This window comes from Hyposmocoma kahamanoa, unplaced genomic scaffold (genome assembly GCF_003589595.1).
Source record: "Hyposmocoma kahamanoa isolate Upper Pololo Valley unplaced genomic scaffold, ASM358959v1 62, whole genome shotgun sequence".
Classification (NCBI taxonomy): domain Eukaryota; kingdom Metazoa; phylum Arthropoda; class Insecta; order Lepidoptera; family Cosmopterigidae; genus Hyposmocoma; species Hyposmocoma kahamanoa.
In genome coordinates this window covers 12230348-12246978 of record NW_020653850.1, presented here as the reverse complement: position 1 = coordinate 12246978, position 16631 = coordinate 12230348, and the positions used below count along the sequence as shown (strand labels likewise).

Below are 16631 nucleotides of genomic sequence, written 5' to 3'. Positions count from 1 at the left end.
TAACGTCCTATAATATATTATATCGTACCCTTGGTATAATAATGCGACATGCGTCCATAATACTTTCAAAAATGCTTTTATTAACCGACTTTAAAAAAGGAGGAGGTTCTCAGTTCGACAATAGTTTTTGTGTGTATGTTACGTAATTTTGATAATTCATCTTTGTTGGAAAGAGGTTACCTCATTTACTGGACCCATTTAAATTGGAAGGAAATATTCCACCTCAAAGGATGGCAAACATCAAGGCCTACCCAAAAGATTGCCAGACTAGCCGGTCGGCTTGTCTGTTCAGCAGTAGACGTCTTCCGGCTGATTTCATGATGATGATCACATGAAAGCCATAAAAATAATACGAACTATATGGAACAAAGTATGTGCATATTAATTTTTTTTAGTAGCAGTAGAACTTCTTGTGCAAATTTCGTTCATGGAAGTACTGCCACCTTACCTATTTCTGTCGTCAAACAATAATGTGAGTATTACTGCGATCTGGTTTTGAAGGTTGCTGCTGAAATTACAGGCACATGAACATTGTCAACTTATGTCCCCGCGTGACGGGCGTAGTTGCAGTGCCTCTCAGATCTTTGAGATTTAAAGCTCTGAGTGGCACTGCGACTATGACAGATAGGTTACCTGAAGGTGCACTATTTATTCATCCAATCGTATCATAATACATAATTTCAGTACAGAGTACGAAAAAACCGGCCTCAAACGCCATTCATTCCCTAATTTGCCACCCTTACAGGTGGAATATTTTCTTTAAATGGAATTAAATGGGATCATTTCTGAGTTATCGTCTTTTCAACAAAAAAGTATCATCAAAATCGGTTCACAAATAAAAAAAAACTATAATTTGTCATCATTTGTAGAATCTTTAAACCTGTCTCCTAAGACGTTGTCACTTTGCGGATGTGGCGTTATTACACGAACGATGCCATAATGCTCACGTCTATTACGAAGTCATCTGCAGTGCGCAGTTTTTCAGATACTACATAAATTGTAATCTATTAACATTAACAAAATGCAAACCAATTGTCTTCCTTATCTTTCGTTACTTACCAGTACAATTGTTAAAAGAGACAAACGAGTTGAACCAAATGAAATAGGAGGAGGACTTTAAGACTGATTAATTGAGCATACCGCCATCTTTCACTGAATAAAGTTTATAATTACAGATGTTGTTTCAAATATTGAAAAATGACTGTTTGTTGTACAGTATTTAACAAAAGTTAAATTGAAGGAACTTAAGCGGATTGATTAAAAGTTACACATAAAATGCACATGCCCCCGTTTAGGAATTACATAGTGGTTCTTAAAAAATAACTAGTTTTAAGTACGTAATCTCGCCATCAATTACTTTATGAATTCCACACAAAAAACCCGTGTCGCGGGTGCTATGGACTCACACGAGAAAAATAAATGTAGGCCATACAAATATTTCTCCCGGCCCGGGAATCGAACCTGCGACCTCCGCATGGCAGTATAACTTATATATACTCGTATGGTAACCGTTCGGCCACGGAGGCAGTTAATTTTCTTTAAGAGCACTAAACTTTTTTTAAGGCATGTAATTGTCAAGTCTCAATGCATTTTAACCCCTTAATTCTAACTTTAATTTATTATAACTTTTAGAATCAAATCGATACTTTTATTTCATACATTTATGATAAATAATAATTATAACTTTTATAAATAACACTATCTCAAATGCTTGCTTACTCGCTTTCGTTGTGTTCATTATATCTATTTGCCAAGTTTTATTGAAATCGGTTAACGGAAAGTGTGTGAAATCCAACAAATGGGATTCATGCCCTAATTTGCCACCCTTAGAGGTGGAATGTTTTCTTTTTTCAAATTTGGATTGGACCACTGTTTAGGTACACCCTTTCCAACAGAAAAACAATAATCGAAATCGGTTCACTAATGTTAGAGTAGCGATTACTCTAATAAGTAGTAACGTGCATGTTACGCGATTACTAAAAAAATCTAAATGAGAAACTTTTTTGACGTCGGTTAAAAATTTTCCGAAGAATATATTTTTTGTGCCTATTCATTTTGTTGCAATCCCTTTGCGTTTACAGAAAGCCAGATATTTTTCTCAAATTAAAGATGAAGATACAAGGCCGCATATATTACCCCAAAAAAAACCAATGTGCGGTTTTTGCTGTGCTCTAGTAACGCTTTCGGAGCTGTCTCATCTCTTCAGCTAGTGAAGCAAGACAGACGGTATCGCTCCAAAGTATGTCGTTTTGCGGAAAACCCGTCCTATATTTAGGCGCGGGATTATTTCGGACGCGTCGTGTCGCGGACTGCGTCCCGATACCAATCTAAACACATTACGAACAGACGGCCTAAACTTCGAACGTTTATTGCACCACTGTTTAAACCTTTAAAACTACGTTAATTACAATGTTCAGATAATGTAAACTCATTAAGTTTTAATCACCTTTGAGTTTTTAACGTTGAATATATGTAGTAAAAATCCAAGTGCTATAAAAATTAGGACGAAATTGTACGTGTTTGAAATGGACCGTTATTCACGCAGTTGACTGGAGACATGTTTGTGAAATTAGTGTGTCTAGTTGTTGTGTTTACGTCACAATATGCTTTATCACAAGATGATAGCCCATACCCCATAATCGGTAAGTGGAAACTATTTCTTCGAATCTCACTTTTGCTCCATTACGATGCGACGTGAGTTTCAAAACATCTGTTTATTTACGACTATCAGAAAAATTGGAATTGGCAAACACTTGATCATAAAATTTATATTGAGAATAATTTTACAGGAGGCATATTTTACGAAGATGAAGCAGAAGCTTTGAAAGCGGCATTGGAAATAGGAGCAACGGAATTTCATTTTACTACTTCAATCAAAGAAGTGAAAGAGAGAGGCGATTTTATAAAAGTTAGCGAACTCGTATGCGAACTAGCTTCTGTAAGTTTTCTTTATTCTCGATACTTTATAAATTTTAGCTTATAATGTCAATTGCCGCTCTATGTTAATGTACAAAGTAGATCGTAGAGATGTCAACTTTGACCTATTTTTCTGTACCGTGCCGACCGCAGACGTTTTTCACACCACAAGGTTAACAATGAAAAACGTTTAGCACATTATATTCATAATTTAAACTAAATGATTACAATTTAACTTTAATTTTGAAAATTTACATTTCGAAATCAATCAAAGACGTTTAATGTATATAAAAGATAAAATACGAAATAGAACAATAGAGTTTAATATACAACGTGCATCTTCTTAAATTTAGGAAGGCGTCATCGGAATCATAGATGGTCTAGGTGGACGAGTTAGCGAAAATGTCCAAGCTTTATGCGACATGTTGGAGCTGCCACACGTCTTGGTACAGCAAAATGACCTAGATGCAAAAGATTGGTCCGTCATTAACATGTTCCCCAGTGGAGAAGCTTTTAACATGGTAAAAAGCAAAAATTTATATTAATAAAATATAATTATAAGACTGACCAAATCACCTAAATAAATAAACAATTCTGTGATAAACTTGTCAATACATAAATTAATTGATAAACAATAGCTTTTTTATTTATATACATATACGAATCTTTTTCAGGTTCTGGAAAGCCTTATAACGATTAAGGAATGGACAAATTTTACAATATTGTACGTAAAAGGCCACAGTTTGAGTCGAGTGAACCATGTCATGATGATGGGCAACGATACAGACCAAATGACTATTTCTGTACGAGAGCTCACTGGAGATGATTATAGGTTTGTTTATTACCATCTTTGTCTTCTTTTTCTTTCAATATATTGTACCTCGCACCGTGGGCATGAACCCATTACTAAACACGGAAGGCTTTAAGAGGTTACACACGACGACTTTCAGCAGCGATGCAAACGAGAGAAAAACGCAATGCAGTAGCGATACAGTCGCTAATCGTCTATCGTCTACCTTTACACCCGCGCGCGATTCGCGCGACTGCATCGACGCAATTGCCTGTAAATCGCAAGTGTAGCGATGCAATCGCAATTCACAAACGTGCGTTTGCATCGCTGCTAAAAGTCACCGTATGTAACTCTTAGTGAATCTATGTCTCATAAATGAATTAAATTTGTTTTACAGAGATGTCTTACTCGACGCTAAAGACAACGGATATTTAAACTTTGTTGTTGACTGTCCTTCGGAGTATTTGGAGTTACTCTTAACACATGCTCAAGAAGTTGACCTTATGTCTGATGATTGTTCGTATATATTCGTCTCTCCAGACTTGTTCACTTTGGACTTGAGTAGATTTAGATATGGAGGTGTTAATATTACAGGTGATATGAGAATACTTATCTTGAGAATTAAATATTTAGGGTTACCTGCGATTTTGGGCTTCCTTAGCTGACTTAATACCTTTTAACTATTTCACAGGTTTGAGATTTCCTGAATTAACAATTTTAAACGAGAAACTTTGGGCGTTCGTGGATGCTTTCAATAATATGACAGCAGTACCAGTGGATGCCGCGGAATTGAAGATCAAGGCGTTACTCGTCTATGATGCAGTTAACGTCTTTTATGCAGGCGTTAAGACATTAAATGAAAGTGAAAAAAGAGCTAACAGTGTATTTGGTGACAAGCTAGATTGCGAGAATTATGATACATGGTCTATGGGAGCAACTTTACTAAATTTTATGAAAACTGTAAGCTGGTAATTTTTATTTACCATAACATTTTACATGTAGGTTTTGGTACGTTGAAGAATACCATATCCGTATATAACTTGTGTCCATATATAAAGTTGTGGATGCGATCATTTATAGTTAAAGTTTAAGATTCTTATCCATAATGTAGTACTTACCCAATCATATTAACCTATTGCCAAATTTATATTCACAAAAATAAGTGCTAAATGTTCGATTTGAATACCGTAACCTTAGTATAAATAAAGCCACATGGTACCACACGTCAAAAGTGCTCTTGTCACTGACAGTCATATAAACTATAGGAACTACATGAAACAAATTATGTATATGCCAAATTTATGACTCTCCTATTTAAACATAAAAGAGTTATTTTTAGTCTACCTCTCTCCTGAAAAGATGTCATTTCGCAGATGTGGGGTTATTACATCATCAGGTTCGATATACATATAGTATACATATATGCATACATTTCCATCTTTTCAGAATAAACTCGAAACAGGCTTAACTAGATCATTGTTATTTGACGGAACTGGACAGAGGAATGATATAATTATAGATATATTGGAATTGACTCCGGCAGGCAATCAAACGGTATGCATTGTTATTAGTAATAAAAAAACCCTGTATTAGCATTTTGAGATTCTCCTTTTTTGTATTATAATAGGTAAATACTGGTTGGCATGATTTTGTAATAACGTTGAGTGTTGTATAAAAGTAAATTATTTACAGATTGGTACTTGGAAATATAACACAACACGCATAAACAGACCTTTCGTACCGACTATGGATGAATATGGTGAAGAAAACATTATGAGGAACAAATCATTTAAAGTTTTGATTGCATTGGTAAAGTATAATGAGACACAAAAAATAAAATACATACATATCATCACGCTTCTCTTTCGTTTGCTGTAGGTAGGCAGAGACAATGTATATCTCCATCCGGAATAAATAATTGTATCTTTAGACGTCCACGTTTCTAATGCACTCAACACAAACACAACAATAAAAACTTTTAATATTTATATGTACAATATGTGAGGTACGCCGTTGGTTTTGTTAATACATAAATAAAAAAAAATTCATGTGCAGTTAATGAAAAATAAAACAAAATGGTTTCCAGGTACTAAGAATAAATGCTTCTGTTCATTTATTCCTGGTACCTGGCCCTTACAATGGTCATCCTCAATCTGTATAGATACTCGTAAACGTTGCATAAATTTGTGTCATTAATCCACTAATAGCCACGATTCTCAGATGTTTCATCGACAAAGCATTATTTTCTTTACTATCTTAGCCACTTCATCACTTTGACACTACAATACTCTCTTGTTCTCTTGTGACAGACTACACATGCTTTTTGTTTTTATAATACCAAGTGACAGGACGAACAAGTCGTGCGCCTGGTAATTATTCGGCCACGGAGTTTAATTTGCCTTTCGTGATACATTTTGGTTATCCATAAAGGCGTGACGATCTCCATCTACCTGACTTTCGCCTTTGACTCTACGTTCAATATCATCTTTACACTTACTTTATTTTGTTAATAGAACTACCAGATTATCAAACTTGCATGTACACTCTTGACTTTCGTTCCTTTTAATCATCATCGTTTTAGTCTCAACCATATTCAGTTTCAATTCCATTCTTTCCAACGCTTCGTAGTCCTGCAGCTGTTATCCCAATGAGGTTGAAATTATTTGATTATCCGTGTAAAGAAGGTTTTTGACAAGTCATCATCAATCCATTTATTATACGTTCCACTCCTGGGCACGGGTCTCCTTTCAGACGAGAGTTTAGGCCATAGTCCGCCACGTAGGCCCAATGCGGGTTGGGGACTTCACACGTTATCCGAGGGTTGTGAACCTTCTTCGACGTGCAGGTTTCATCACGATGTTTTCCTTCACCGAAAAGCTCATGATAAAACTTAGCACATAAATTCCGAGAAACTCAGAGGTGCGGACCCAGATTCGAACCCACGACCCTCTGCTTGAGAGGCAGTAGGTCAAACCATTAGGCTACCACGGCTTCTTGACAAGTAATTCTTTAATATTTATTTCACATTTCAGACATAACCAACAATAAATTATTCTTATTCAGCATTTAAATAATGTTGATCTAAAAATACTTGGAATAAATAAAAAGAAAACAAAAAAATACAAAGAATAACAATTTTTTTTCGTGGTACTACATACTTTCTATTGCTGGAATAATAGTTCTTATTCTTTTAAAAATTTCATTTTTGTGCTTTGATAGACAGAACCATATGCCTATGTGAAAGAGTCGGAAACTGAGTTAGAAGGTAACGACCGTTACGAAGGATTCGCCATTGATTTAATCGCTAGGTTAGCTGATATGTTGGACTTTGGCTACGAATTTGAAGAAGAAGCTGATTATGGATCTTTAAGTAACGGAAAGTGGTCTGGAATGGTTCAGAAAATAAGAGAAGATGTACGTATTTTATATTTTATTAGAAATTTTTGCACCAGATATTAAATAGGTAACCTCCAACTCAGTTTCAACTAATACGCGTGATTTTTTTAATAAATAAGCTATTCACTGATTAACAAACAAATAAGCTACAGTAAAATCATAACTGTATTCTGTTTCTTAAACCATTTTAAATTTAACTTACAGAGAGCAGACTTCGCAATTTGTGACTTAACAATAACCAAGGAAAGAAAAGAAGGTATAGATTTTTCTACTCCTTTCATGACCCTTGGCATCGGCATTCTTTACAAGGAGCCAAGCAAGCAACCTCCAGAGATGTTTTCGTTCATGGCTGTTTTTTCCAGAGAGGTACGATAAGCTAAGCTACTCGTAGATTTATGCAATCGTTTATTTTTTTTATGTTGACAATTAATTTCACTTTGCGTTATTTACGCAGCGTTTAAAAAAATGCAATATATCCATTGACTTACAAAGTCAATGAATATATCCATTGATTTTTTTATTTTAAATGTCACCATAACATAATTGTCACTATTACACGTCACGCTTTCTTTGCACTTTTGTTCATTGTTTACCTCGATAAATTAATTTCTAAACGTTTATCTTCGGGATTGAGGATGCTATCAGAATTTCTAAATATTTTTTGGTCTGAATGTTTCGGATAGTGTTGTTACACGCACATAATGCTTTGCTTAGCAGCAAAGGGGTGAAATTTTATGCCTGCTTTTCTGTTCTCCGATACAACATGGGTTAAGGCGAGAGTAAATAGGCACTCCGTTCTTAACTGAACAACTACAAGATTTCTTTCTATAAGCAGGCCACCAATAAAAACAATCCTACTTTGAGACCTTGGTAATTCGGGTGATTGCCTGGCACATTTAATATTTATTTCACATTTCAGACATAACCAACAATAAATTACTCTTATTCAGCATTTAAATAATGTTGATCTAAAAATACTTGGAATAAATAAAAAGAAAACAAAAAATACAAAGAATAACAAATTTTTTTCGTGGTACTACATACTTTCTATTGCTGGAATAATAGTTCTTATTCTTTTAAAAATTTCATTTTTGTGCTTTGATAGACAGAACCATATGCCTATGTGAAAGAGTCGGAAACTGAGTTAGAAGGTAACGACCGTTACGAAGGATTCGCCATTGATTTAATCGCTAGGTTAGCTGATATGTTGGACTTTGGCTACGAATTTGAAGAAGAAGCTGATTATCTTTGAGTAATTTGATCTTTAAGTAACGGAAAGTGGTCTGGAATGGTTCAGAAAATAAGAGAAGATGTACGTATTTTGTATTTTATTAGAATTTTTATCTTGCTTTTGTTTTTTCAGGTGTGGCTTTACATGATGTTCGTGCAAATGGGTGTAGCCACAGTCATGATTTTTGTAGGAAGGATTTCTCATAAAGAATGGCAAAACCCGGTCCCGTGCGTGGAACAACCCGAAGAGTTGACCAACCAGTTCAGTTTTCACAATTCTGTATGGCTGATTATAGGCTCGGTCATGCAACAGGGTTCTGAAATTGCACCAATGTAAGTCTACATACTCATAAAAATTACACACTACATCCTCTTTATTTTGAATATTACGTACATACATAATTTTAATAACAGTAGAGCTCGTTGTGAAAGAGTTCATCCAAGGAAGTACTGCCAACTTACCAATTTCTGCCACCAAGCAGTATTGTCAGCATTAGTTTTTCAGTTTTGATGGACAAGGGTGCTGGTGAAACCACAGGTGGCACTGCAACTGTCATGGACAGGTGTGTAGCTTACTATCAGGCACACGACCTGTTCGTCCTGTCACTAGATATTATAAAAAAATTACCTATTTCTGCCGTCAAGCAGCAATAAGCATTACGAGTGAAATCACAGGCACATGGGATTCTCAGAGTGACAAGCGCAGTGGCAGTGCCCCTAAGATCTTTACGATCAAAAGCTCTGAGTGGCACTGCACCTGTTATAGATACGTGTATCACTTACTCACGCCTGTCTCTCACCGTGGCAGGCAGATACCATGGACCTCCACCTGCTACGTTCCTGACAAACCTTTACTCCCATCAGTCTCTTCATATATGTCCGTTTATTCTTGGTACTTTTATCCCGACCTTTTAGTCAAATGTTTTAAAATGTTGAAATTGTATCAGGCTCGTGAAACATTTATCTAATGGCCCAACGATTTGTATTATGGGCGCTGTATGTAGAGACCCTGGGTTCGATTCCCATTTGACCAATTTGGGACATTTTTCTAAATCGGTTCTGAGGGTCTACTCTTGTTCTGTGTCTGACATTCTTCCGAAACAATTACTGTCAAATAAGTAATAATCGAGCAAATCACAAGACAATTGCGTCTTTTAATTTTTTGGTCGAGTATCACTTATTTGACAGTAATTGTCGGACGGAAAACAGGCGACACCCTGGTGTGGGTGTTGTGGGTAGTGCCTGGAGTGAATTCCGTTGCTCTGGTATTTATAGTACATGGAAATTTCTACTTTAAGATCAGGTAATTAGTGTGGTTGGCTGTCACATTTTTATTGTTAGCATAAACTTATGTTACTCGTGCTTCATATACAATTTTTGAAGATCATGTGAACTGTAGGAAGAAAGGTAATTGTTCAGTATACTTCTTGCTTTGTAGTGCTCTCGGACCTCGAATCATAACAAGCGTATGGTGGTTCTTCACGATGGTAATCGTGGCATCTTATGTCGGTACGTTAGTCGCCTTCCTGACAGTAGAAAAAGATGTTCAGCCATTTCAGAATATTGAAGAACTGTACAATAGTAAATCTATTTCTTACGGAGCGAAAAAGAAGGGTTCTACTATGAAATTTTTTGAGGTAAGTGTAAGGTGAGGGTGAGGTTTTTTTATTAAACTAAAATGCAACATGTGAGTTTTTAAATACAATTATTTAATTTTTAAGACCTTATATATATTATTTTTCACTGTCTTTAGAAGAATTTGCACCCTTGGTGTTATTACACCAAGGATATGAACTTATTAGGTCTTATTAGGTCCATACTGCAAAGTGACAACTTTTCAGGACAGAGGTTTAAAGATTCTATGAACGAAATTAGTCGATAGCTTTTATGCTCAATTAGGAAAGTTGTTCACATACACATAAGTTTGTTTCATGTAGTTCGTATTATTTTTATAACTTCGAAGTAATAAAATTTTTGACATATATGATCATATATGGGTGTCCGGTAGCCGTCCTCGGAAACGCCGGTATATGACACCCTTCGGCCAAAAGTCTTCTCTCATGAAGGTCGACAGGTGTTGAGTTGGTACTCGCACCGCAAATGAATTAAAATTCACATTGTGGCGCGACTCCAACCGCACAACTCTCAGGTTTGCGTTGGCCTTCACTCGCATGTACTCCACAATATTCGCAGACTTGGTGGAGTAGTGAAGACGCGACACGTATAACAACGTCGTCGGTACCGCTGGACGCAATAAATGATTCGGGCCAGTCAGGGCGGTGCCACTAAGGTTTCGTCTGGTGTTCTTCTTTTTCTTTTCCACCTTCCGAAAGCCGTCCTCGTCGCACTGATCAACTCGTCTCGGTGGTACTGACGACGCAGCTCCAGATACGAGATTATACCAAAGATCGTATTAGGAGTTGCAGCATATACCAGAAATAATTTGTTTTTTGCCTTATAGACTGCAACCAAACCAACTTTACAAAATATGCATAAAAGGATGCTTGAAAGAGGTTGGACAGTAGCGAAAAACGATGAAGGTGTTGCAAGGTACTATATTTTTTAGGTACTATATAATTTGGTTTCCAAATCATCTGATTATACTATGTAACATGTTTCGGGGTTGTAGGTATTATGAAAATAAAAACACGAAAAACCTTTTATTCCCTGCAAAATTTGCCCACCTTTAAGAAAACGTACAAATTTTTGGGTTCTCTTTACTTAAAGACCAAAAGGGAACGTTATATTTCAAATCAAAGGAAATATTTCAAATGGTATATATTGGATGTATTTCAACCAAAACTAGTACTGTTGAACCTGAAACTGAACCTTTTTGAATATTTGTTACAAGTGTTAACATTATCGATTCAAACAATCCTACACTAAATTTATCATTTTTTTCATCTTTGTTTCAACGTCAAATTATTCACTATGATTTGAAAGTTATTGTTTTTTCTTCATAACTGGTAAGTAGTACTATGCAAATGCCTGACACAGTAAAAGTGAACACAAAAGATTATTAACAATTTCTCGTGATGACTTTATATTTATATTTCTTCTTTTTAGGGCAGAAACTCAGAACTATGCATTTTTTTCTGAATCGACGGCTATTGAATACTATACAGAAAGGAATTGTGATCTAATGCAGATCGGAGAACTTCTTGATTCTAAAGGTTATGGCATTGGTATGAAGATAAGTAAGTATTTGTGTATATGAAGAGCCTCTATTAAGATTGTCTAATTTCACTAGTCGTAAATATTATTTGTTTGTAGAAAATGGAAAGATATTTTTAACCGACTTCAAAAACGAGGAGGTTCTCAATTAAACAGTATTCTTTTTCGAGTGTATGCTTCGCGATTACACCGACATTTTGTAATTTGAATCATTATTTTTTGTTGGAAAAGAGGTTTACCCTTTACCCTTTCTAACTTTTACTATCTAGAACTTACTCACTGTCGATAGCTTAGCGGTGGTAACCGCTAGTTGTGCAATGCGCAACGTGAAGTGAGCGTGCCTACAGCTCCGGTACCTATCTGGAAAATAGGGAGGGTACTGTACGTGCACCCGGGGGTGCATCTGGGGTCAGAACCTGAACTTATAACGTTCCTGTGCGCGCACAAGTTATAGTGCCCTTCTCGTATACCCTAAGAGTCGGTAGGGAGGGTCAGTATAATCAAAACTAATGTAGAAAAATATGGAGCTGTCTAGAACTACCCTCTTAAATTACTTAGTTTCTATGATTTTACAGATTCCATATATAAGAAATACATCGACGATGCGCTGCTGAAATTGAAGGAAAGAGGGGAAATACAAAAGATCAAGGATTTGTGGTGGAAAGAAATGAGAGGAGGAGGAAAGTGCGGGGTACGTACTTTAACATATGCGCGTCTTTTTAGCAGTGTTTGTGTAGCAAATCAGTCTATCATCATTATACCCGTGTGTAAGGTGTTAAGGTTGAATAATATTTACACCCGAACGTAAATCTTCCCAGTCCCGAAACAGCTTTGTTTGCACGCGGGCACTATAGGTAGCCCCTTTTGTGAAAACTATAGTAGCAGTAAACCTCCTTGTGACAGAGTTCGTCCAGGGAAGTACTGCTACCTTAGCAATTTCTGCCGCCAAGCAGTAATACATAGGGCACGCAATAAGTTTCCGGAACTGGCCACTTACATAAACAATATTTAAAAAGTAAGTACAACCTTTGAAAATGAAACTACTTCGCTGTGGAATACAGTTCGTTTCATCTGACTGTCACTTGTTTTTACATTTTGGCGGCATTTTAGAAACTGCTTTTGGCGATAAAGCACCATGCAAGACGACTATTTATAGCTGGTTTGCAGAATTCAAACGCGGTTGTGTGAATCTCAATGACGAATTTCGTGATGGTCGCCCGTCCACTGCTGTGAACAACAAAAACATCGATGCTGTGCGCCGTATGATCAAAACAGATAGTCATGTGACATACCATGAGATTCGGGCATCTTTAGGCATAGGCATGAGTCAAATACAATCTATACTACACAAACATTTGGGTGTGAAAAAGCTGTGCTCTCGATGGATCCCACACAATTTGACTGAGGCTCCAAAAACGGATCGCGTCACTAGTGCAATACCATGCTTACCAGATAATATAGGTAATATAGATAGGAAATAGTAACATGTGACAAAATATGGATTTATAGTTACGATCCCAAAACAAAGCAGCAATCGAGCGTATGGGTATTTCGTGATGAGCCGAAACCAACCAAAGTAACGCGCGTGCAAAGTGCCTCTAGGCGGATGATTGCTTCTTTTGTTAATAAAACTGGACACGTGGCTACTGTTGCTTTGGAGAATTGTTGTACCGTGAATAGTGATTGGTACACGACGAACTTATTGATAAACTCCGTAAAAATAACCGTAAGCGCCGTATCATCTTGCACCACGGTAATTCCACACCACACCAAACCAGTTCTCACACGGCCAGACAGATAAATGAATTTTTGAAGGTGAACAACGTTGACCTTATGAGCCATCCCGCGTACAATCCCAACCTGGCACCTTATGACTTTTATTTATTTCCAAAAATTAAGAACCAGTTACGCGGTCAACGATTTTCTTCACCTAAAGAGGCTGTCGAAGAGTATGAAAAATATGTTTCAGAGATTGTCACGAAGGAGTGGCATAAATGTTTTCAAAATTGGTTCATTCGTATGTAAAAGTGCATTAACGCTAACGGAGAATATTTTGAGAACAATAGATTCATTTCTGACCATTTATACTATTTTTTTTCTTATTCATTCCGGAAACTTATAGTGTACACGTATTCGTATGAACATTACTGCGTCCCGGTTTTGAAGGGTAAGGGATTTTATGATTTAAAGCACTGCGTGGTAGGACTACTGTTGTGGACAGGCGTGTCACTTATCACCAGCTGCGCGACTTGTTCGTCGCGTCACTTGGTCTTATAAAAGGAAAAAAATGTGATTTAGCCCTTAAACGCCATTCGTTGACAAGAATAAGCTTGTGCAGATTGTCGCTACTGACGTTGCCTGTACATAAACAAAATCCTAAAGGTGATCGTTCTGTCTAGATAGATGTATGTCCTTGTTCCTTTTCTTGTTTAGGAGCTAGACTCTTGTCAATGAAGTGATCACAAATCTCTGTTTGGAACGTAAAAGGGTACAATTAACATTTTAATCAAAATTGTGTTACATACATATTTGGGATCAGAAAATAAAGGTCTATCTAGTTAGATAGACAAAAAATAATTATTTTTCGTGGTATCTCAATTATTGCGGAAAATACAGCAAGCTCAAAGGGCATGACTGACTCCAATGATCAGATTTTTTTACAATAAAAAGTCATATATATCGTGAAATTACGTAACAAGTACCGGGGACCTCGGCTCTGACTGCCTATTTGCAGCCTTTGGAGTCGAAACCCTTGGCCCATGGGGTCACGGTGTCCTGCATCTGTACAAAATTATATCCAAAAATTTAAAAGACTGGGAAACCCAATGGCCGGCTAAGCTTCCTTGCCCAACGCATTAGCATAGCCACATAAAGGGGGAACGAACGCTGCCAGCATCTTGGGCACTTTGCCGCGGACAACTAGTTCTATTCATTGATTCATTCTATTCATATAATTTAATCCTAGTTTTAATTTGTAGTATTTAAGCTTTTATTGTACCTTACCTGTATATTTTTATTTATTATCTAATAAATCTTTATTACGTTAAAAACACTAATTTTAAATTATTTTATATATAACACAAAAAAGACGCAACTAAATACAGTTGTGCCTTTTAGTTCTATTCATGGGTCAAGTATCAAAAGCCGCATTTAAATTAGTTATGCCCTTTATATTTATAGTCACAATATTTTATTCTACTAACTAATAAAGAAAATTAAGGTATTTTTAAAAACGGCTGATTAAAATACAATGAAAGTTTCTAAATAAAACATGTGGTATGTATTTATAACATAAATTAACTACTTCATATCAAATGAATATTTATCTATTATTTTTATTAGATAAACCTAAAAAATATTGAAACACAATTATCTACGAATTTAGAATTTGCTGCTTATTCTGCTTTCTTCCGAAAGCAGAATTTTTCTCTTTTATCTCGGCCATTCTCTGCGTTTTTCCTTCGATCATCCCTTGTATGTTTCCAAGAAAACTGTCGTGACGTATCAGACGTCCAAACATCTTTCCTCTTCAGTTCTCTATTGTCTTTATTATGCTTCTCTTTTCTTGCACAATCCTTAACACTTCCTCATTGGTTTTTCTTTATCTACAACTAATGGAGGGAATACTCCATTCTTGTCCATCACCCCATCTCAAATGCTCGTGTTTCTCAGTGTCATTGTGTTTGTTACGCGACAGCTCGGCATTTGTGAACCGATTTTGATGATTATTTTTTGTTGGAAAGAGGATAGGGTCCCATTTGAATTTGAAGAAAATATTCCACCTCTAAGGGTAGCAAACAGCAGGGTAGCGGGGTTTTTTTTAGTACTCTGTACTGAGATTATTAGCCATTGCGATTCTTGACACTGTATATCCGAAGTACACCTGGAATAATTAGTTATAAAACTGCTTGAGTATCTAAATTTAGTTATGTCATCGTATGGTATGTTGTTTAGTTTAATGATTGGGTTATCCGTATTGGGTTTTGGTTTTTTTAAATGTCTTAAATACATTTATATTAACATCAATGTTCTAGGAGAAACAAGCAGCTGAACAAAGTCAATTGGAAATGAAGAACGTGATCGGTGCATTCGTAGTGCTGGGAGCTGGCTGTTTATTTGGCCTTATCGCATCTATACTTGACATGTTGTGGGGCGTGTTTAAGCGCTCGGTTAAGTATAATGTAAGTTTAACTTTATTTATTATTGGTAAAATATGAAACATGCTCGTTAAAACTTTTATTTCTCTAATCAATACTTAACGTGGATTTAGCTTTTTAAACCATAAATTGTTGCTGGTGGATAAAACTACCCATTGTACTTTGTTTCAGTATGTTTATTCGTTCTTTGTTTCATTGTTTGATTGCAATAAATACTTTTAATAACATTGTAACTGATAGAAGATGAAACTTGCATACAGGCTAGTGCAACATAGTAGTTTTTTTGAAAATTACCATTGAATTATGATCGAAATTTATTTCACAGACCACCTACAAATATGAGCTTGTGCAAGAATTAAAATTCGCTCTAAAGTTTAGTGGAGATGTGAAACCAGTTAAACGACCTCCCAAGATCGATAAAAGTAGCTCCGAAGCTTTGGCTGACGTTAAGGAAACAGAAGAGGCAAAAGACGAAGTTGGTTCTCTCCTTTCTGCGCGTACGCTGCGTTCTGGAAAATCTACTTCGACACATGCAAGCAGTCATTCGCACAGTTCTAGGCACACTAGCCAAAGTCTTAGTATTGCGTTTGCTAAAAGACGAAAATATAGTTGAATGTGTTCGTACAAATACAATTGTGTTGCTGTTGTAGAACAATTAATTGTTAGAATTCAGTAGACTACTTCTTTAAGTGAAATAATATTGTTATTATTATTTTTTAATACCACAGATATTACTTTTTGTATAGTTTATAGCGGCGTTGAATTAAATAATTTTATATAATATTAATTTTTTTTTATTCAATCGTTAAGGGAACTGAATGTTATTTAAAAAAATATTAATTACATTGATAACTACTTTTTTTTAAGTACCTTTCAAAGAAATGTTTAAGTCTGCTCGTGGGATATATATACAGTAAATATACGCAATAGTCTTACATAGGTTTGATAAATAGAGACATTATATCAGT

General features: G+C 35.9%; 1 protein-coding gene across 1 annotated transcript; it reads left to right on the top strand.

The window, feature by feature from the left end:
• The first annotated feature begins 2319 nt into the window (after positions 1-2319).
• On the top strand, positions 2320-16368 carry LOC113229552 (glutamate receptor ionotropic, kainate 3-like). The gene is made up of 17 exons (XM_026463191.1): positions 2320-2642; positions 2790-2938; positions 3270-3437; positions 3591-3748; positions 4104-4300; positions 4398-4666; positions 5153-5260; positions 5399-5515; positions 6926-7120; positions 7307-7468; positions 8466-8665; positions 9771-9969; positions 10794-10882; positions 11399-11529; positions 12082-12197; positions 15541-15687; positions 15989-16368. The coding sequence occupies exons 1-17, from the start codon at positions 2558-2560 to the stop codon at positions 16274-16276; spliced, it is 2778 nt and encodes a 925-aa protein (XP_026318976.1). The 5' UTR covers positions 2320-2557; the 3' UTR covers positions 16277-16368.
• The last annotated feature ends 263 nt before the right edge of the window (positions 16369-16631 follow it).